Raw genomic sequence first — 20232 nt, forward strand, 5'->3', positions numbered from 1 at the left:
TTGTCCTTGGGGGGTGTGCTTCGTCCTTCGAAAACCAGAACCGGAAAATATTCCGGTCGCCTTTGAAACAGTAAACCCGTCCAACTGGACGCCGTGCGTCGCGCAAAAACACACCCTCCAGCCGCGAGACACTAACTTGTAACGCTCTTTCTCTCTCTCTCCCTCTCTGTTTGTAGTGTTTTCTGGGAGAGAAATCGATGTATAAAAAGGCATCCAAATCCAGGCGGCATTTCTTCAGCGCGTTCTCGCGCCTCATGGTGACGTGCCCCCGAGATGGTTTTTTTGGGTGTGTTAACCAACCGGCGTTGATTCAAGTGGATCAAGATTGTGCGATGCAAAAAAGCGAAAACTATATTACCAGGAAACGGAAGTGATCTCTCTGTCTTCCGTGCGCCTGTCTCGGTGCGAGAATTTCTGTTTCATATGCACGCCGTATGAGAAATCCGGTGTGGGGATTATAAACCGGCGTGATATCCGATGCGTGTGCAGCTAAAAATAAGACAAAATCGTTCAAACATGCTAGCTTTCGTTTTACTGCGTGAAGCGCGATGCCCCTGACGCACGCACGCAGAAGTATCCGCATTCTGGCGCTATATGATGTTTAGCAAAATCCGCAATTCTACGAGGGTTTCTCGATACTGTTTGCCAAAGAGTGGTCCAAACCAATGGAGATACGCCTTAGCCTGTGTGTGCTAGAGATTATACTGGAATGGCATTTGGGAAACGCTTTTTAGGAATCTTGGTTACACTACGTTTCGAATCACTCTCTTTCCTACACGCTTTTTAATCAGAATGTAAAGAATGGTGGTGGCCACGCGCGCAACACAACCGAGCAAACAAGTTCCACAAAACAAGTTCGCCAGCGCCACAAAACTCGTTTCGCCAAAGTCCCATTATGAAGTCCTGTCGGCTATGACCGATCACGACGCCGAAGATTGGCGCCGGCACGTGAACCGTGAAGACGTCCTGTTGCAACGGCCACTTTCTGACGCCATCAGATCGTCTGGCGTCTGACGAGTTCCCCTGCAAAAATGGGTACAAGGTTGCTGCGGCGGACTGGATTTATGCACCACAGAGTGCAGCACTTCTTGCATCTCTACACTGCGTGCGGCGTATCCCTGACCGAAGAAAGGGACAAGATCATCCACATCAAAAGGGGTCCAAACGCGGCCATTGCCACGCAAGATGATGTTCCGGCCGCCAGCGACGGAGAGCGAGAGCGAGAGAGTGCGCTAAAAATAACAACAAAAAGTTGAACCCACTTCTCACGATCGCGGCTTCACTTTCGTTGCGTGTGATCGTCGAAAGCCGGATACATTTACACCCCCAGACGCACACCACGCTGCGGATGCCGGTCTCTCTCGCGGCTTATCAATGCGTTTCCCGCGAAAGGTCGCCGCCTCGCTCTCTGGGCTTCTCGCGCGGTCTCTCGCTCTCTGTCCGGGAGGTCGCTCAAGCGCACAACTCGCGCGCGGCCAGGTCCGGCATCGAAACCCGCGCCAGATTCGCTCCCACTTCAACGAAGACAATCGTCCGGGTAACATCACCGTCGTCGTTCGTCATCGTCGTAGCTGCTGGCTGATACTATCCGGCAACCCGGTACCATCATTCCTAAACCTAAACCTAAACAGTTTTTGGGGCATTTCCTTACACGCACGCTCTTGTTTAGTTTTCCTTCTACTCGCCGGCGGGGTCAATCGCCTCTAGTTTCCGTGTACGCGTGTATGTGTGTCTGTTGTTTACTCCTCAAGTGCTTTCCGTAGGTGCGTGCGTGTGTGTACGTTATTCGGAGTTCCTTTCCTTGGCGTAAGTACGCGGCGGCCACGCGTTATCACGTTGACGTTTAACGGCAATCGGGCCTGCGAACCGATAACGATCCTATTCTGTTCTTTCTCTCTTGCTGGTGGTTCCCAGATTTTTACGCTCCACTTGTTCCGGTCCAGTTACGATGGCACGTCTTTTGGCGCGTTTGTATAAGGCGCTTCCGGCGCAAAACAACAACACCGCTTCGCTGCTGCCGGCAGTTTCGATGATGACGACCAGGGCGCGCAGTAAGTATTGTTGCTCCACGTACTACGTACGCAACGAATTATTGTGTTGGGTCTCTGGTGTAGAGAGAGAGAGAAGCGCACGAGATGTGGTGCTCCGAGTGTGAACCAGTTGGAACCGGGTTAGCGCGCCGGCACGGCAGATGCACTCTGTTGCATCCTGCATTGCATCGGTATGACCTGTTGCATCCATCACCTCCGCGTTGGCAATGAGCACGAGCGTCGGATTACTTAATTCCGATACGAATACTACAAGTTGCTATACTCTCCCGCACGGGTTGCACTATCTTGCCCAGAAATCTCCAGCGGACTTCGGATCTTGGCGGCTCATCTGCCTCTGCCCGTCTTTGCCCCGCGAGAGAGTCATAACATGTTTAGGATTGTTTGAAATGATTCTTCCGCGCGCGAGAAGACTGTCAGATAGTGCCGCTCTCTGTGTGCCCTTTTTTTTAGTAGATTCATTGCCACAAACAGTAATTCCCTTATCGCTTTGACCTGCTTTTCAAAAGCAAGGTTTCGGTGGAGAATTCTGGGGCAATTTTTGTTCGCAATCATGCTTGCTGTGCTTAGCGATCAACTGGCGATCAGGCTCGGAATGGATGGCGAATATCGCGATGGTGCTGGCCACGTTGCCCCAATGAATCATCTCTATAATTAACTCTAATTACCAACCCGTCCCGCCAGGCACCGATAGCCGCATCCAGGTCGTAAAACCCGTGGTCGAGATGGACGGTGACGAAATGACCCGTATCATCTGGCAGTTCATTAAGGAGAAACTGATCTTCCCCTACATCAAGGTAACGGCATTCGGTTGTTGTTGTCGCTTCGCTCTTACCACCAAGCACTTCCTTGCAATCCACTTCCAGGTCGAGGCACTGTACTACGATCTCGGTCTGCCGTACCGCGACCAGACGAACGATCAGGTGACGATCGATGCGGCACATGCGATGCTGAAGCACAACGTTGGCATCAAGTGCGCGACGATCACGCCGGACGAGCAGCGGGTCGAGGAGTTTAAGCTGAAAAAGATGTGGCTCAGCCCGAACGGTACGATCCGTAACATTCTCGGTGGAACCGTGTTCCGCGAGCCGATCATCTGCTCCAACATTCCGCGGCTGGTGCCAGGCTGGACGAAACCGATCGTGATCGGTCGTCACGCGCACGGTGATCAGTACAAGGCGCAGGATTACGTGGTGCGCAATCCGGGAACCGTAAAGCTGGTGTACGCCGGGGACGACGGTTCGTCGGAGGAGATCCTGGTCTTCAAGTACAATGCGCCCGGTGTTGCCCTGGCGATGTACAACACGGACGAATCGATCAAAGCGTTCGCGCACTCGTCGTTCCAGGTGGCTCTGTCCAAGGGCTGGCCACTCTACCTGTCGACGAAGAACACCATTCTGAAGCGCTACGACGGACGCTTCAAGGACATCTTCCAGGAGATCTATGAAAAGTATGACAATGGCGGCACAGTACGGCCTGTGGGCTGAATTGATCTGCATTGGTTCCGCTTTCCTACGAACGTTTCAGGAGCTACAAGAAGCAGTACGAAGAGAAGAAGATATGGTACGAGCACCGGTTGATCGATGACATGGTGGCGCAGGCCCTCAAATCATCCGGCGAGTTCGTTTGGGCGTGCAAAAACTACGACGGTGATGTTCAATCGGATATCGTGGCGCAGGGTTACGGTTCGCTCGGTCTCATGACTTCGGTGCTCGTTTGTCCCGACGGTAAGACGGTGGAATCCGAAGCAGCTCACGGTACCGTCACACGCCATTATCGGTAAGAATGGGTTCTGAATTTGGGTTAGGCATAAGAACTCCTGAACTCCTAAATGTTCCTTCCGTCACCGTTTAGCGAACACCAAAAGGGACGCCCAACGTCGACCAATCCCGTGGCGTCGATCTTTGCGTGGACGCGTGGTCTCGAGCATCGCGCAAAGTTGGATAACACACCGGACTTGGCGCGGTTCGCGGGAGCTCTCGAGAAGGCCTGCATCGACTGTATCGAGTCGGGCAAGATGACGAAGGATCTGGCCATCTGCATTCACGGTGCCCGCAATACCAAGGAGAACATGTATCTGAATACGCAGGACTTCCTGGAAGCCATCTCCGAACAGCTGGAACGCTCGTGGAAGAAGTAGAGCACTGTCCGTGAAGGACAATACCCTTTACCTCCGTTTGCACCTGCCATCAAAACTTTGTATAAATAAATTTAAATAAAAGATTCCGCCACAATTAAACGGTTCTGGTTCTTATTCGTTTGTTTAAATAGATTAAAATTTATTTTATGATAAAATAATCGGAAGCTCTGTCGTGAATCGCCGACCTATGCAACATGATGGGCGGCACGGTTTTCCTTCGCATTCTCCGCGGCCCTGGCCGCCGCCTTCGAAGGTGTATCTGCACCGCCTTTTGCCGCTTCCGCTGTGGGCTTCCGGCCGAGCGGCTTCCGTCCAACAACCTGCAAGCTTTTGCGCGGAAGTTTTCGCCCCAACTTTCCGGCTTGACCGTGATTGGCGGACTTTGTGTTGCCAACAGTGCGACCCGCGGAACCACCCGCCGTACCGTCACCAGCATTGGTTTTTCCGTTGCTTCCGATGCCTTTCATAAGTTTACCGTCTTTCGGAACACCGGGAAGATCCAGCTTCTCGCACATCACACGCCGCTTGCGGAACGTTTGCTGGCCGATCCGCTTGACGATGTCGACCGGTACGGGTGGTTTAAAGCAAACGTAACCCGCCCGCTGATGTGGAATCTGATCGAGCGCCACGACGTCTCCGAAGGGTTGGAAGAAGATTCGCAGCGCATTGTTCGAAAGCTCTGCAAAGGTGTAGAGTTTTATTGGACGACACACGGGGAATAAGGTATCCGTTGTATTCACGCCCTTACCATCAGGATTGCAGTACTTCTGGTACGCCATCTGGACCGAAATGGGACGCTCTTTAAAGACGGTCCGGTTGAGCGCTTTCGTGGCGGCCCGGGCTTCGGCTCGGCGCCGGAACCGTATGTGGCAGTTTACCGAGGGAAGCTGAGAATATTCGGCATCACTTAGCAGCACCGTACCGTCCGAAAGCTCCATCCATAGCGAGCGGATCGCACCGAATGCCTTCCAGTGTTGCCACAGTTCTTGTCGTGTGGTGCCAGGCGGAAGATTTTCAACGAACACACAATTTTCCACTCCTTAACAGAAATATGTTTTACTTTTCCAGCCTCGTGTACTATCGTATGAACAACGCTTACCGTAACGTGACGGATCAACTAACGGTTTGGCCACAAATTTGCTGCCCGGCTTTACGTCGCATGCATTCTCCGCACTTTCGGGCGAATCGAACTCGACGGTGCAGCCGCAGGACCAGCCGGATTCGTACGGCGGTGGAACCGTTTGGCTACCAACGATCGGGCGCCCTCCTCGGGTCCGCAACTGAATGGCCAACACCGGCCCGTACTGTTGAAACAACTGAAAAATCTCCGATTTTTTCGTACCCCCCGGCAAGTTGCTCACGAAGACGCTCTTTTTCACTGTAACAACGAAGACCAATGGGAGGGTGACGAAATGAGCAAATGTCTCGTGAAAGACCGGCCGAACAACATGTACTTACTTTGCCGCAGGAAGTGCTCATCTCCTTCACAGACTTCACCATTGCTGTAGTAGGTCTTTCGGACATTTTCTTGTTTCACCGCTGCCGGTGGTTGCTGCGATTCGTAGGTGAAGTAGAAAAACCGCTTGAGGCTTTTGTTTTTGATGTCCGTTTTCTTTAACATTGCCAGCACGCTTTGGCGGTTTTGTCGTTTCTTTGAGGCCGCGGTGCCGCCTTCGGAACGTTCACCACCGGAAGAGTTCATGTTTACCAGTTTGTTGGGTCACCGAGAGCAAAACACTTTGTTTAAATTAAAATATTAACACAACATCAACATTTATAAACACTTTTGGCTTTGTGGCTTGTTGTGGAAGCTTCAAGCAGTTTGACAGCCGACAGTAGAGAGGAGTTTTATAGCAACTTTTATGGTGCTAAGAGTTTTGTTTAATAATATTTAAGCGTTAAAAGTCTGATAATATCTTAGACTAATAATGTGTTATTTCTTTGGTAAGTTCTATACATGAAAGAGTTTTGATTATTTTATTTTAAAGACTAACAGCCTAATCTGCTCGACTTATCCCACTCACAGTCAGTGTGCACTGACCTGAACACGGTTTTTTAATGAGTCGGAATTTTGACAGTTCGGGTAAAAACATGTGCTTATCCTGCCCACATTTTACCCTGGAAGCTTCGTAGCGGCACGCGATTCTGCATTTATTTCGTTCTGAAAATACAACGTAACTAGTAATCGAAAATGAAGTTGACCACAGATAAGAAACAGAAGCAAAAACAGAAAGGTGTAGTCAGTAATTCGATGTTAATCAAAAAGAAAACATCGAAGAACGAAAAGGTATTGCCGCCGGCCGCGCTCAATAAAAGTCTTGCTACGCCGGTCAAGAAAGGAAATAAGGCCGCTAACAAACTGGAAACAGTAAAGTCGGAAAAAGCAACTCTAAAGAAGTTGAAAACAAACGCAAATAAACCTGCATCCGGCATGAAGACTCCGAATCCAGCGGAGTCGGAAGACGAAGATGTTCCGCGTGGCAGTGATTCGGAAAACGAGGAGCAAGCAGCGACGGCAGTGGCTAAAAAGGAAGCAGGTAGCTTAAAGTTAATAAGATCGGTATCGGATTGAATCTGACTGTTTCCCTTTTTCCCGTCCTCTAGCTGTTTCGACGAAACCTGAAGATGAAATTGCAACGTCGGAAAGCGAAACCGAAGCAGAAGAAGACACCGCTAAGGAGCCCGGTAAAACCGCGGAAAAAAAGAAAGATGGTAATGTCCGGTCTTGGAAAACGCATATGAGCGACACTCGTTTAATCCTTGTCCCATTCTCTCAACCTTAGTCGAGCATTGCGTTTTCGTCGGAAACCTGCCTTCGACGACCGCAAAGTCCAAAGTTAAGTCTCTTTTCAAACAGTACGGCACCATTTTGTCTGTACGGTTCCGAGGAAACCTTGGGGAAAAGATAATGCATCGAAAGGATCAGGTAAAGGTTAAGTCTCTGATCGCCTACGTGCGCTTCTCGGCAAAGGATGAGGTGCAAAAAGCTTGTACGATGGACGGGCAGCTGGTGGAGCAGAATCGAATCCGGGTGTGTCCGCAGAATCAGAAGCAATTGGGAGAAGTAAAATCTACGGTTTTCGTAGGAAACATTTCAATAGGTAATCGACTGACAACATTAGAAACCGGGCCACTGCTAATCTGCTGTTGCCATTTCAGCTACAACGGACAACGAGTTGTACGATTTCTTCAGCACCGTCGGTGAGATAGAGTACGTGCGACAGATCGCTAACAAGGGCATCGCTTTCGTTTGCTTCAAGAAAGGAGTGTCCATCAAAAAAGCGCTAAAGTTGAACCAACAGCAACTGAACGGACGTGCGCTGCGTGTCATGGAAGTGGATCCGGAGCGGACCAATGTGAAGAAAAACAAGAAAGGCAATCCAGTGAAGAGGAACAAGTTGCCGCAGCAGGGACCGAACAAAAATGGTGGACCCACAGCCAAGGCAAATGACTTCCACGGTAAGGTGGTGGCTGACGGTGGACCCAAGAAGAAGAAGAAGTCTGGGTTTGGAAAAAAGGATAAAACCGCAAAGGTAATTGCCCAGAAGCTGAAGGCAGCCGCGAAGGTTTCTAAGCCCGTCGCTTAAAAACAATGTACAATCGACACTGTTGAGAAACAAACTTAGGGTTTATAAGGTTCTTCTGTTCCGTGTAATAGCGAGCAACCGAGAAATAACATTACTTTACGTGTAATTGTCATGTGTTTTGCTTTCAAATGGACCGGTAAAAGAAAGAAAGACTGACTAAAGAAGTGATTGCATAGTACAGGAAAAAGGGACACTAAACCGAGGGTTCCGTTTGCACCGGTTCATTGATTCGAATAAACCACTAATCGCTGGCCGCTAGGATTCATCTCGTTGGTACGCATATCAAGAGCGAAACGCAAACGCAATGCGTGCGCTTGGCAAGGGACACAAGGGGCTCGGTTTGTTTTGTTTAATGGAAGGTGCGAAGGAGGTTTGCCGGGTGGGTCGGCAATCGGTGACGCGCCCTCGCGCCCTTACACACACTTGCACGGCCACGCGAGAAGTGCGTCCCATTAAACATCTTCCAGTCTAGACGGAACGAACCGTGCGGCGAGACGTTGAAAGACAGAGAGGGTCGCCGCGTCGCCTGGTAGCGAGAAGAGTGTGTCGCTCGCGTTTGCGTATGTGGGTTTTGGTGCCAGTTGCTGTCAGAGCGACGAGTAAAGTAGCAAACATTCCGTCAATGGACGGTCAGCAGTGTGTCCTGTAAATCGCGAATGCGTAAGTTCCCGAAGTTCCGTTTAGTGCGGCTCCATGGTTTTGCGTAGGACGCGTGTGTGTCATCGGCACCAAAGTGTGTTCCGAGAAGCGCACTGTGCACGCTCGCAAGCATGTGTTGGCACAGGCGTGGAATTGAATAATCCGTCCCGTTCGGTCCCGTATCGGCTGGCTGTGTCTGTCTTTCTCCGTTCACTCTGCCACCGGGAATGATGAGATCATAGATCCATTGTGTGACGTCGCGCCCCGTGATTCACGCGCGACCGTGCGCTGTTCACTCGATACACACGGGGTGGATATTCTGGTTCTAGCGATTCACGGTAGTTTCACGTCCACCAGCGGATTCGTCGGTTCGTGCTGACGACGGCGCGTCGACGACCTCCGTGTCACTGTGTGTGCTGCACCACTCGGCGGACACATAGTGCGACGCGTAGTGGTAGTGAATCTAGTACATCCGACTCGTGCATCTAGTAGCCAAAGGAGTGTGGTGTTCGGTACATCGGTTGTCTCACAGTAGTCATTGTTTTGCCGGAGCTCGAAGTGGCCACAGCGGGTGCTGTTCGTGCGTAGCGGCAGGAAATAGGTACAGATGGTGCTGGTGGCAGGCGGATTCGGACGGTCTCGCCTGCCAGCTGCCGTGATCGTCATTCCCTCCGTGTGAGGACAAAAGTAATCGAACGGACGGATGTGTGACGGGATTTCTCGAAGGCAGATAATTTTCCCCCGATTCGGGGGATGATCATCACACGGCAAACGCCAGGCCAACAGGCCGGCCATAAAGATGGAGGAGCACACTGAAGTTGCTCATGCTAAAAATACATGCCTACGCACATGTACGCGGCACTCGCGACACAGCCCCCGCACGTTCTCATTTGTCGCGGCCCAGCACTAGCACCGCGCCACCACCACCCCCGCCCGAAACATCCTCGTCCGTCGGCGAGTCGCTGCACACGGCCGACTCGGTCCACTGATGGGCGTTTTGTCGAAAAATAAACTCCGACGTGCCGTGCATGCGTGCGGATGCAACAGTATAGAGTGCAGTGTGTGCATTCTCATCCTCTCGCACTCGTGTTTCACGCACCGTGCTATGTTGTCCGCGTAGATTCGATTCCGTAGTATATTTAATCCTTTTTGGGGCTTCACGAATTGCGCGATCCGAAGATGATCGCGGTGAGAGCGAGCGTGCGGTGAGATGAACCGTGCGAGCCGTGAGAGTGAGAAGCGAATCGAAAAGTGAGCGAAGCGCTTCGCTTCGGTAGTGCAGTTTCGCGAAAACATTCATTCGCGGCGCTGCAACGGATAAGAGTGCAAACGAACAGAACGGTCAGAGTGATGTAGAGTGCAGCAGCAGAGAGTGCATAACACTGCGCCCCATTGCCGCGCGGGTTGGGGGCTTGTGCAAAAGGTTAAAGAAAAGTTGCCCAAAAAAGCAGCACAAGTGGAACAGGGTTGATTCGGGGAGCTTTCGGATGAAAATTGCCCGTAAATTATTCGGCTCAAAGTGGGACTTGACTTTCGACCTAGCAACGCGCTACGCACCCTCCAGTTCACGGCTTGCTTTCCCATTACATTATGCAAATATTAGTACCGTGGTTCAGTAAGGCGACACCTTCGTAAAATCAATCAGTCGTCTTTCTCGCAGGCCGCATGTAACGTTCTCCCCCCCTGACTGAGACCGGCGGCAGGAGTGTCCGGCGGCCGGAAAAGCGCGGTGACACTGAAGGGGAAAAGAAAATCTCATCGCCGGAAATGGATCACCAGCCGAAAGGCGCGGGGAGTCTGTATACTTTGGAGATCTTCTCTTTCTTTCCCTTCCCGCGAGAGAGAGAGCGAATGGGAGTGACCGTCGAAAGTGAAGTGAGAAAAACAAAAACACACGGAACCAGCGACGACGACGGCGGGACAACAACAAGAACACTGCCGAAGAAAATCGGGTACACCCTGAACCGTGAACGCACACTGAAAGATTTTCAGGAAATCGGGAAAACCAGTTTTTCGTCGCGTTTATTTTTGGAAATTTTCTGTTTTTTTCTCTCGCTCTCTCTCTCTCTCTGAGCCGTTTCTAGTGTGTGCACTGTCGTCGGGTCGGAGAGAGAACCCCCAATTTTTTTTGCTCCGTGTCTCTGGGAGCTGCCAGACACACACGGGCGCCCCGACCCACGGTGTGTTGATGGGTAACAAAACCATCCGAGGGCAATAGAAATGCCGGAAAAAAACCCCGAGGCAGGCTGTGATGGTGGGGTACCTGTGGGGCAATCGTGGGACATCGAGTGCCACGAAATGTTTTGACAAAAAAAGGATTAATTAAGAGCCCGGATTCCTCTTTGGTCGGTCTGGCCGCGTGACGCTGACGTTTGGAATGGTTCGAATCTTGAGCGAATGATAAGTTTTTGGAACAGACCGCTAACAAGCTGGGAGAGACACTAACGATTCCATCGATGACCATCGTGGCGCTGAGAGTACTTCTGTTTAGTGCGACAGTGTGAGAGCACTAACGCGCGCTTGTGTCGGTCGCGATACTGCGAGAGAGGTGAAAAGCCACTTCGTCAACGTTCCGGAAAGTGTTATTTTCGAGGATGGGAAAATGGTGACAAAAACACGGACCCCGGCCCGACAAAAAGGGCACAGTGGGCCGGAGGACACCGTCGTGAGCAAAGGTGTTTGTGTGTGTGTGACACAAAGTGCACGGCGGCGGCCTCTCAAAGAGTTAACGATGGCGTCAAGTTACCGGTTCGCGGTGATGGAAGGTTCGCGGTTACGAGAAAACTTTCCATTCGCCGTGGCCCAGTGGCAGTAGGCGAAAAGTAACCGCATCCTGTAACACCACACACACGTGTGATGCACCTGGGAAACTCCGTGCCTGCTCCGTCGTGCACGGTGCTTCGGGTTTTGTGTTTCTGAAGTGGTCGCCGGTCGACGTTTCCATGGTCTGACAATTTTGTCCACGGTGAATGTCGTGTAAGTAGAAAGGATGCAACTTTTGCAACACGGAAAAACCCCTTCCGACAACATTGTAACCGAAAGCGACAGCCACAGAGAGTGCACACCTTCGTCGTTATCTTTCCGCGGCACAGTGTGACCCCCGGGGACCGGCATCATCGGTTGGGTGTAATTAATTAACGGAACGGGTCAGAACGTCCAAAAGTTGCGGCGTCACCTACGGATTGCCGACACCATTCCAGATTCTCCTGTTTTTCTTCTTATCAGCACCGAATGCGACATTTGGACGCGGCCGGACCTTTTAATCAGCTGGGAGTGCCAATTGCTGTCAGAAGACACACGAGGGTGTGTGTGCCGTTTGTGCAGGGTTGAAAAGGCTGTACCCGGGCCGTGCTTCGCTTCCTCAAGTGTTCTTTCTTTCAATTTCGGTTGGTTGGCGGTCCTAGAATCCTAGTCTTTAGCTCCCATTGCGTTTTGTAATGGCAGCTTCAGTTCGTTTTGTGAGATGTGGTAAAATTGTGGTCATGTAGATAGAATGGGGTGTTTTCTGTCGGTTCCATTAAACATGACAGTTGCTTGGGAAAATCGTACTGTTGGAAATCATTAGGAAAATCGTCATGCAGGCCACATAAAATTACCCGTAGAAGAAGCAATCACTTTCTAGATTTAATCCACGTACTTGTAACGATTGTCCCTGCGCCTTGTTTATTGTCATCGTAAAAGCGCAGCGCAGGGCATATCCGTCGGTAATGTGGGCACTCGAAGTAGTACTATATCCAGTACCATTTAAAACGATGGCGGCTTGATATTTCCCAAAAACATACTCATCGCACCAACCTTTAACTTCTGAATATGTGGAGGCGACCCTGGCAAATGAAGCGAGTAAAGAAGTTCTGGTGGTTAATTTACTGCTTCACCCGGATTCATCAAAGTATCCATTGACATGAAAGTCATAAGTTCTCCAGGTATTCCACCTGGAATGCTGCAGTAGCATTTACGACCAAATAGAAACAGAAAAGAGTTTTCTTTGATTATCCTCAGTGATTATCATATCATGAGTTCCTTCCAATGTTTTTCGTCGTTTGCGTAATTCTGTGCTTTGAAAAGACCGGATTCATGGAGAGACATTTCGGGGTTTTTGCCTCACGAGGAGATTGTTACATCACATTTTTAGGACCAGTTCGTGAACATTTCGCCACAAACCACCGCAGTAGCCTGACTTTGCACCATGTGACTTCTGGCTGTTCGCTAAACTCAAGAGGCCGCTCTGGGGACAGCTTTTTGTCAATCTATAGAAGAGATAGACACCGAAAAGGAGAAGGAATTGAAAGCTGCATCAGAAGAAAACTTTTGGGCATGTTTTGAAAAATGGAAAAAAACGTTGGCACGATAAAGATTTTTTATTTATAAATAAGTTCCCGATACGGTTTGGCCAAAGTAGTACAGTGTGGTTCTCTTATTAATACCAAGTAACTTTCAGTACAATTGTTTAGAAAACCTTCACTTAGCATTAGGGCGTGTTGGTCTAGAATATTTCCAGAAAAACAATTTACTGTTTCACTAGTGTTTACCGTCGTTTTCGTTACCTTCAAATTAAAGCACTCCTAATGGCCGTTCAACTAGTAAATAATTGGTCAGCCCGATGTTTTTTTTAACGTTTCGTAATTTGTCACCGTCCCTGGGCTCCGGCTCCGGAAGCATCCTTTGCACTGTGCATCTGCCTTAACGAACTCCTAATTGAGTTCGCCGTGTACTCGACATCGACATCGACGTGGTGGGGACTTTATAGTCTGTTGGCGACACTCTGCCTGCCAAGAAACGACCAACGGGTTCGGGTCGTAAACTTTTGCGCGGCCTCTTGTGGGCCTTCGAGTGTGGGGTTTTCTGATTAAAGCACCAGCTCCCAGGGCCGTTGACGACGGGTAATGATTTTATTTGAATAATGGCACAACAGTGGACAACAACTGCAGTTGTATTGACTGTGTTCGTTCCTCATGTACCCTGTCCGTTTGTGTGCCGTCTGCAGGTACGTTTTATTGGCCTCTCTATCTTATTCGATATTATTTAAAGCATGTGAAAATATATTTTACAAAATGTTGGCCTCCATCGACCTCCACCATCTTGGGACAGTAATCGATAAACGTCAAATAAGTTTGCTCTAATGAATGCAGCACGATGTTGACGTAAAGTTGGCAGATCTTATTAATTATGCCACCGTTTGGCGCTTACTATCGAGCCGGCAACCCAGCGAAAGCGGTCCGTTCTGTCGCAAATTATCAGCAGCTTCCGGGCAAGTTCCAGCGAGGGCTTCCGGGCAGAAGTGCTGTGGCAATTCATTGCTCCTCTCATCGAAACTTAACCTCGTTTTTGCTCAAACGAGAAATCGGCCATTATCGTGCGCACCCTGCGAGCAGTAATAGCATCTCGTCTCGTCCGTGGCCCTCGTCCGTAACTGCCTCGTCCGGAGGTGGTGGTTTTTGGAAAAGACCGCCGCTCATTATATAGCCGCTCTCAGAACACCCAGACGGGGGTTGCCCACCGAGTGATTTACCTTCCTTTTTCCGTTAGTGGTGGGACCGCGTGTTGCGTGAGTTCGTGCCTTATCGAGTGCCAGTGAAAACGACCACCCTTTTCTGCGCGGAACGTCTGGCCCAGTTTCGCTCAAGGAGCAGCCTCTTGCCGGCCACCGCATCCCGTGCCGCTCGTGACCCTTTCCCTAGGCCATCGGAAGGGTCTGCCGGTTCCTTTTCACTAGTGTTATCCGGTTTTCGTCGTTCCGGTGTTCGGTTCGATGGTGGCAGCTCGGAAACCGATTTTCCACGCCTGAACGGATCGGGGAGCTCCGATCGCTCGGTGGCAGGCGGCCGGGGTGGAAAATGCAAAATTTCATTTCGAGCATAAAACGAAGCGCAGAGCGACCGGCACCCGCCGGAAAGAAGCCGCCGAGTGGAACCTGCGGGAAGCATAATTAAGTATTTGATGGCGTGGCGTGGCGTGTGTTGGCAGGCCAATATCGGCTATCGTTTATTAATTTTCTTTCGCTGCGCCCTTTGCTTTTTTTATTCGTGTGGCCGATTCTGGTGGGATTCTGAAGTGGCGCGGTCTAGTTTTGATTATTTTTATGACGAGATTTTCCTAGTTGACCAATTTTGGCTTGTTTACTTCTGTTTATTTCAGGTTTCGTTTCAAAGAACTGCTCGATAAAAACTATTCCTAGTGGATCGATGATCGCGGTGGTGGCATCATTACGATAAAACCGGGAAGCTGAGACAGAGTGCAGCTAATTTAAAATGCATTCCAACCCGGAAACGAAGCTGGCAGGAGAATCACTGATGATCCGCTTCCAGGCCAACAGTTGAACCGATTGGCTTCCCTTTCGGGATGGATTACGTACTGGCCTCCCTGCAATCCCCAATGCGAGCAGCAAATTCGGATGAAATTTTACAATATTTATCTTCGCTCTGTCTCTCCCTCTGCGTCCGTTTCAAGGCGCTATCACCGTCAGCCATTCACCACCAAGCGGCGAAGGTTACTCCGGCAGGATGGTTTATGTCGGGTTGGAAAGTAATAATCCCCATTTCCCGGCCCGCGCGCTCGGCCCGGGAACTCGTTTTATTTTCTTTGCCCCGCATTGGTGGCGCTTTCTGTGAACCGGTTTTCTTCCACCGGTTCCCGTTACAGGCTTCAGTGCGGGAGGCCGATAATCGTTCATTAGGCCGGCGAGGCGTTTGCAAATAAATTAGACTTAAACTATGGGCGTGGGCCGTTGGATGGTGTTTTGAGTTAGACTACAAAATAAGATGTATAGTGTTTAAAAAAATGCTTTAATCTTTCGATAACGTATTTGGCTGTTCGTTTCATGTGCGCACTTCGTGCGCTTATTATCGTGGCACCAGCAGCGGAAACGATTAGCTCGCTACGGTCAAATATAATGTGCAATCGGCTCCGGCGCCGTCGCGTTGCAAGTTCTTGTCGGAAGCCAGGCGGCCCACTCTCGAATCTGAAACGGGGGGGTTTTGCGTCGCCAACCAAACGGGGCCGGCGTTCGTATATTTGGCGACCAAGTTTGCGTAGGACGACGCCAAACACACACGCACAGCAACAGTATTCTCAAGACGGTGAACGGTGCTTGGTGCCGGGTGGCAAGGGCGACTTGCGCTGCCTACGCGCTGCACGCCGATTGTTGGCCGTTCCGTCGTCCACCAATCTCGTCGGTCTGGCGGACTTCTGGTTTATTCGTCGCCGACTGCGCTGGCCTTGGAGAAATCTTCACTTTCTGGGCGTTCGGCAAAACCGAATGGCGTAGATCGGGGAGTGGCTGGTATCAGCTTCTCTGTTTGCCAGCTTAGCGCCGGATAAATCCGCTCGTATTGATGCTGAGCCCGTCTTTTACTTCGCTCGAGCGGGAAGAGCAGCGTTTGAGGACTTTGTCGGCTTTATTTTGAAACCGCAAGGAGCCGCTAATTGGGTTCCGAGCGCGAGTGCTACCCATCAGCTCCTTAGTTCTTTAGAGAGCTGTCTCGGGTTCCCGGAATGTTATCGCCCATAGATGGGCAAAAAGCTCGTTGAATAATTAAACGTCCGCGAGGTCTAATTAGTTCCTGTAATCCTGGGCGTAATCTGAGAATAGCGATGTTTACAGTGTGATGATGAAATCCCGTACTGGAGGCTTTCGGCGAATGCAGATTTTACGTGCCGCTTCTACAAGCCTTATGCTTTCATTCGAGAATTACAAAATAAAACACCCCATAAGGCATATGTACTAGACAGAATTTTGGGGCGTCGGGACTTCCCGAAAATCGCTGACCACGTGGAGATGCTGCAAAAGTATCGAAAACAAAAATTGCTGACTGAGCCCCTCGGACCGGGAGAATGTAATTTCAATTTTCGTAATCCCCTTCGATTGCAGATTGCAGTTGCTCCGTCGAAAACCGTTCGAAATTCAATTCCAATTTCGCCAAAAGCAATTTGTTGCTTCAACAGCACACACAGGATTGGGGGTTGGGGACCATCTGGGCGCCATTAGGGAACACCGTCCTCCGTATTTAATGCCACCGCGCCCGACACATGTTTCCACCGTTAAATTGCTGACAATGGGTTAGAAAACACAAATCCTTCACAATCGGAACGTTCGTTTCGTCGAACTCTAAAGCTTTATTTTCGCACCTTCCGGTTTCTTCCGCGGAGCTGCACCACATTCATGAACCGGCCGGTATCATCAGGCGGGCCAGAGATGGCCGGTAATGGGGCGCTCCGTTGTGGGTGCGCCGGTTCTGCGTCGTCGCCATTAAAAGCGATCTTCAAGCGTGAAGCGCGTGGTTACGGCGCGTAAAGCGCCCTCATGTGATACGTTACGCGTCACTAATGGCATCGACATTGGGCTCCGTGCCAACGGACCGCGCGCCCGGGATGGCTGCAGGTGTGTTTGGGGGCGTGCGGTCGGGTTGTGCCATTATGCAATGCGCTCATGTGTTTTCGCCGCCCTCGCCACTCGCGGCTCGGGTGGCAAAGTTTTCGAATCCTTTTCCCTTTCGCGCGAGATTGGCGGTGCGCTTGTTGTGGTTCGGGTGCACGCCGGGAGCGCACGAGCTTTCTGGAGCTTCTGGAGTGTGGCTTAATGGCTAGTGTAGTGGGTTGGAAAATGTTCGACGCACTTGCGGGGAAATCCATTTGGCGATTCGGCGAGTGGTTTAAAACTAATTTCAATGTGAAGTATGGCGATGGCGATTTGATGTGTCGAAGTTAAACGTAGAACGTATTTAATAATTCCATCCCAACGGAGGCCCATGCATTTTTAAACAGGAGATTAACGTGTGTCAACCTGTGTTATTTACACGATGTGTACAAATTGTTGATTGTACGTGTACGCGCGTAAAGGATAAATTTGGCATCATGGCACTATTTACATACAGCGCACCGCGCGATGGAGGCGCATGGTGGGGCACGTTATGGCATGTGCCCAGTGTCGAGTAATCCTAGCGAGACAAAACACGACGTGCCCTTGCTCTCGGCCCCCGTCTGTGTGTGTGTTCGGGGGCCTGTATTGTGTGAATACTGTAAATATTGTTTTCGTTTCGACACTGTGGCTTGGCACAAGAAATGGGAACGCCCGCGGATCCGATCCGAACTCTAGGCCAGAACGGATCGGCAGAATTATTTTCAGCTGGGCGTCCAATTACGCTTGGCTATTTTTTTTTTCAGTTGAACTGGCACTACTACTGGACCACGAAAGTGGTTTAAACCAGAAATTCGATATTCGTGTTAAGTAAGCGCCATTGAGTGTTGGATGGCTACTTTGATTGCCATCGATGAGCAGCTGATTCGCTTGCCAAGGGGTGCCTGGCCACTGTTTAACCGTCTGAAGTGGAAGCTTCACGTGATCGTCATTACTTGTGCTCGTTTGTGTGTGTTGCTTCGAGCTCCGTACGGTTCTTATTGCGCCCTCGTATCGCGTACTTTTCCGCCACTGTTCTGAATACTCTGTCTCACGAAGAAGCTCCTTCGTGTATTGCTCTCTCATTTTCTGCACATTCTGATCTCTTCAATGACCGTTTCTGCCTGCCGTGAAACTTTCTCTCTACTCTCTGCCGGGGCGGTCTTTCGGCGCTGGGCGTGTGTGTGCCGTGCGTGGCGTGCAAAAAGTCCGGTGCGCCGGGAAAACCCAATCTCACTCGCTCTCACTCGCGTGATCTCGCGTGAAAAACTCGAGCACTCAAAAACTCACACCCCGATCGTCGCGACGAGTGCGTGCGACGGTGATGATGTGACTTTGGGGCTAGCTGCCAGTCAAAGCTGTGCGAAGCGAGCGAGAGTGTTTCGCCTCACTTTAGTCGCTCGGACCCTCGGGCATTCGGTTGGTTCAGTTTGTCCAGCGGTTTTTGTGTTGAGGGTGATCGTCTGTCCTGGGATCGTCGATCGAGTTGGCAGCACCATTCAGTTCGCCGCTGACAGGATAATGGGTGTGCGAAGAAACCCATTCAATCGTAGTAGACGGTGACAGCGTAGTAGTTGCCAGAGTCGCAGACACCCCAGACCCCGTCTAACGGCGCCATTATAATCCGTGTGTCGCAAAATGGCCGAACCCGACCACCCGAATCAATAGTGTTGGTGGAGGATATCATTTTCTACCGTCATTTCGCACGTTGGAAAGCTCCTGGTCGAAGCACTAGGCCGATTTTCTTGTGCTCCTGCATTCCTTCCTGCCGTTCGTTGTGTTTTTTTCTTCATTTGGAATCTGTCTCTCTCGATGTGCGAGTGAAAGTGTGGCCACAGGGTGGTGCGTGCGTGGCCGTGTGTGAGTGAGTGCGATCGTTGCGAGGATCACGGTTGGCCGAGTGGGCGCAGTGGTGGGGTGCGCGGTCACACGCTCGATTCGATCCGAGTCGTCTGAAAACCGACCCCCAAAAACACACGTCCGATGAGAAGACGGCGAAACGGCGATCTATTTATACCGTACTTAGTAACACCGTCGACGTTCGACGCAGCAGCAGCAGGCGGGGCGGCACACACATTCTTCGGGCCGGTAATGTGTCGCACGGGGGCGCCGACGACATCGTCCAAATCGTCTTGGGCCCGGCCCGCCTGGTCCGCGATCACGGTGAACCGGTGTCGGTTTTGGTGTAAGGACCTTTCCGAACAGCGAGACCGAGGTGAAGCGCAGCGCCGCAAACGACCGTGAACGCGTGACGGCGACCGTGTGCACGTGTGTGTGTGTGTTGGTGTGCCGCGATGATGCCGGGCAGTAAAAAATAATCCAGGCCCACTGCGGAGCGAAATGTTATGACCGAATGTATATTTGATCGATCGATCGATTACCGTAAACGGGGACCGTGAGTGGCTGTGTGGTCACCCAAGCTGTGACGATTTTTCCTTCGCTTGGGGCGACATCCTCGAGAATGTCTCGTCTTTTTGCGGTTGGTTGCGGTGTACATCAGACGTGAGAGAGAGAGCGAACGAGTTGAAAGCGATGCTGGCGAAATAGTGAGCAAAGATGAGAGCGCACATGACGACGGCAAGGAGTGCAAGAAAAAGTGGACACGCACCGCAGGAAAAAAAGGAAAACCAATACCGTTCTATTGACTAGAAAGGGGTTAAACTCTGTGAGGCGACATTATGACATTTGGAGGTTGTGGCTTTTAGTGACGACGACGATCTGCGACGGAGTTTCCCTTACGAAAAAGACAGTGGCTACTTCGACCGAAAGTGAAACCGTGTGTTCAATAACTGAACGTGTCATCACTTCAGTTACTTTCAGTGTCTGTCTGTTTGAGCTTCTTTAGAGGGTTTTGCTAAAATACCATGCCGTTAGTAAAACCTCCAAACGAATGTGAACGAATGTCCACCAAGTGTCTCTGTGTGCCGCCGAGTTCGATTAAGACAGTGAAGAAGTGCACCGGAACACGGAACATTCAGAGTGACACGAGTGCAACGAGGACGATCAGAGCAGCCGCAGAAAACAATTTGAATTTCTTCCTTAATTCATGCAGTTTGTGCTTTCGTTAATTAAATTCATGAATTTTTTTATTTCCAATTTACAGTTTCGGACACTGCCCAGCGCGCGGCAGAGTAGAGCGGAGATTTGGCAGCAACAAAGAGTGCACGTGGCGCGGCGCGGCTAGTGCAGTGTAACGGTTATTTATGAAAACCCGCAAACAGAAATCCGCTTTCCACCGGAACGGGAAAACTTTACCAATTGTTTCTAGTTTTTACCTAAGTTGATCAACTCCCCGCGGATCGGCCAATGCAGACAGAGTGAGAGAGAGAGGGGGAGAACAGAAAAATACAACAAAGTGCCAGCCAGCTAGCCATAGGAGCCGGCTTAACTCAGCTTTGGTGGGACAGGTTCTCCGGTTCCGAAAAC

General features: G+C 50.7%; 3 protein-coding genes across 3 annotated transcripts; 2 read left to right on the top strand and 1 right to left on the bottom strand.

Annotated features, from left to right (window-relative positions):
* Positions 1 to 1522: 1522 nt before the first annotated feature.
* Positions 1523 to 4281, top strand: LOC128274369 (isocitrate dehydrogenase [NADP], mitochondrial-like). Its single transcript, XM_053012544.1, has 6 exons — positions 1523 to 1806; positions 1915 to 2051; positions 2733 to 2845; positions 2915 to 3498; positions 3576 to 3827; positions 3903 to 4281. Exons 2-6 carry the CDS (start codon positions 1949 to 1951, stop codon positions 4186 to 4188), a joined length of 1338 nt encoding a protein of 445 aa, XP_052868504.1. The 5' UTR covers positions 1523 to 1806; positions 1915 to 1948; the 3' UTR covers positions 4189 to 4281.
* Positions 4282 to 4354: 73 nt separating this feature from the next.
* On the bottom strand, positions 4355 to 5890 carry LOC128275358 (uncharacterized). The gene is made up of 4 exons (XM_053013835.1): positions 5647 to 5890; positions 5288 to 5566; positions 4937 to 5227; positions 4355 to 4867 (listed from the first exon to the last, which is right to left on the bottom strand). Exons 1-4 carry the CDS (start codon positions 5888 to 5890, stop codon positions 4374 to 4376), a joined length of 1308 nt encoding a protein of 435 aa, XP_052869795.1. The 3' UTR covers positions 4355 to 4373.
* A 729-nt stretch (positions 5891 to 6619) lies between these two features.
* Positions 6620 to 7843, top strand: LOC128275360 (RNA-binding protein 34-like). The gene is made up of 4 exons (XM_053013837.1): positions 6620 to 6725; positions 6793 to 6900; positions 6972 to 7289; positions 7348 to 7843. The coding sequence occupies exons 1-4, from the start codon at positions 6620 to 6622 to the stop codon at positions 7773 to 7775; spliced, it is 960 nt and encodes a 319-aa protein (XP_052869797.1). The 3' UTR covers positions 7776 to 7843.
* Positions 7844 to 20232: the final 12389 nt, after the last annotated feature.

This window comes from Anopheles cruzii, chromosome 3, assembly GCF_943734635.1.
Source record: "Anopheles cruzii chromosome 3, idAnoCruzAS_RS32_06, whole genome shotgun sequence".
NCBI classification, from domain to species: Eukaryota; Metazoa; Arthropoda; class Insecta; order Diptera; family Culicidae; genus Anopheles; species Anopheles cruzii.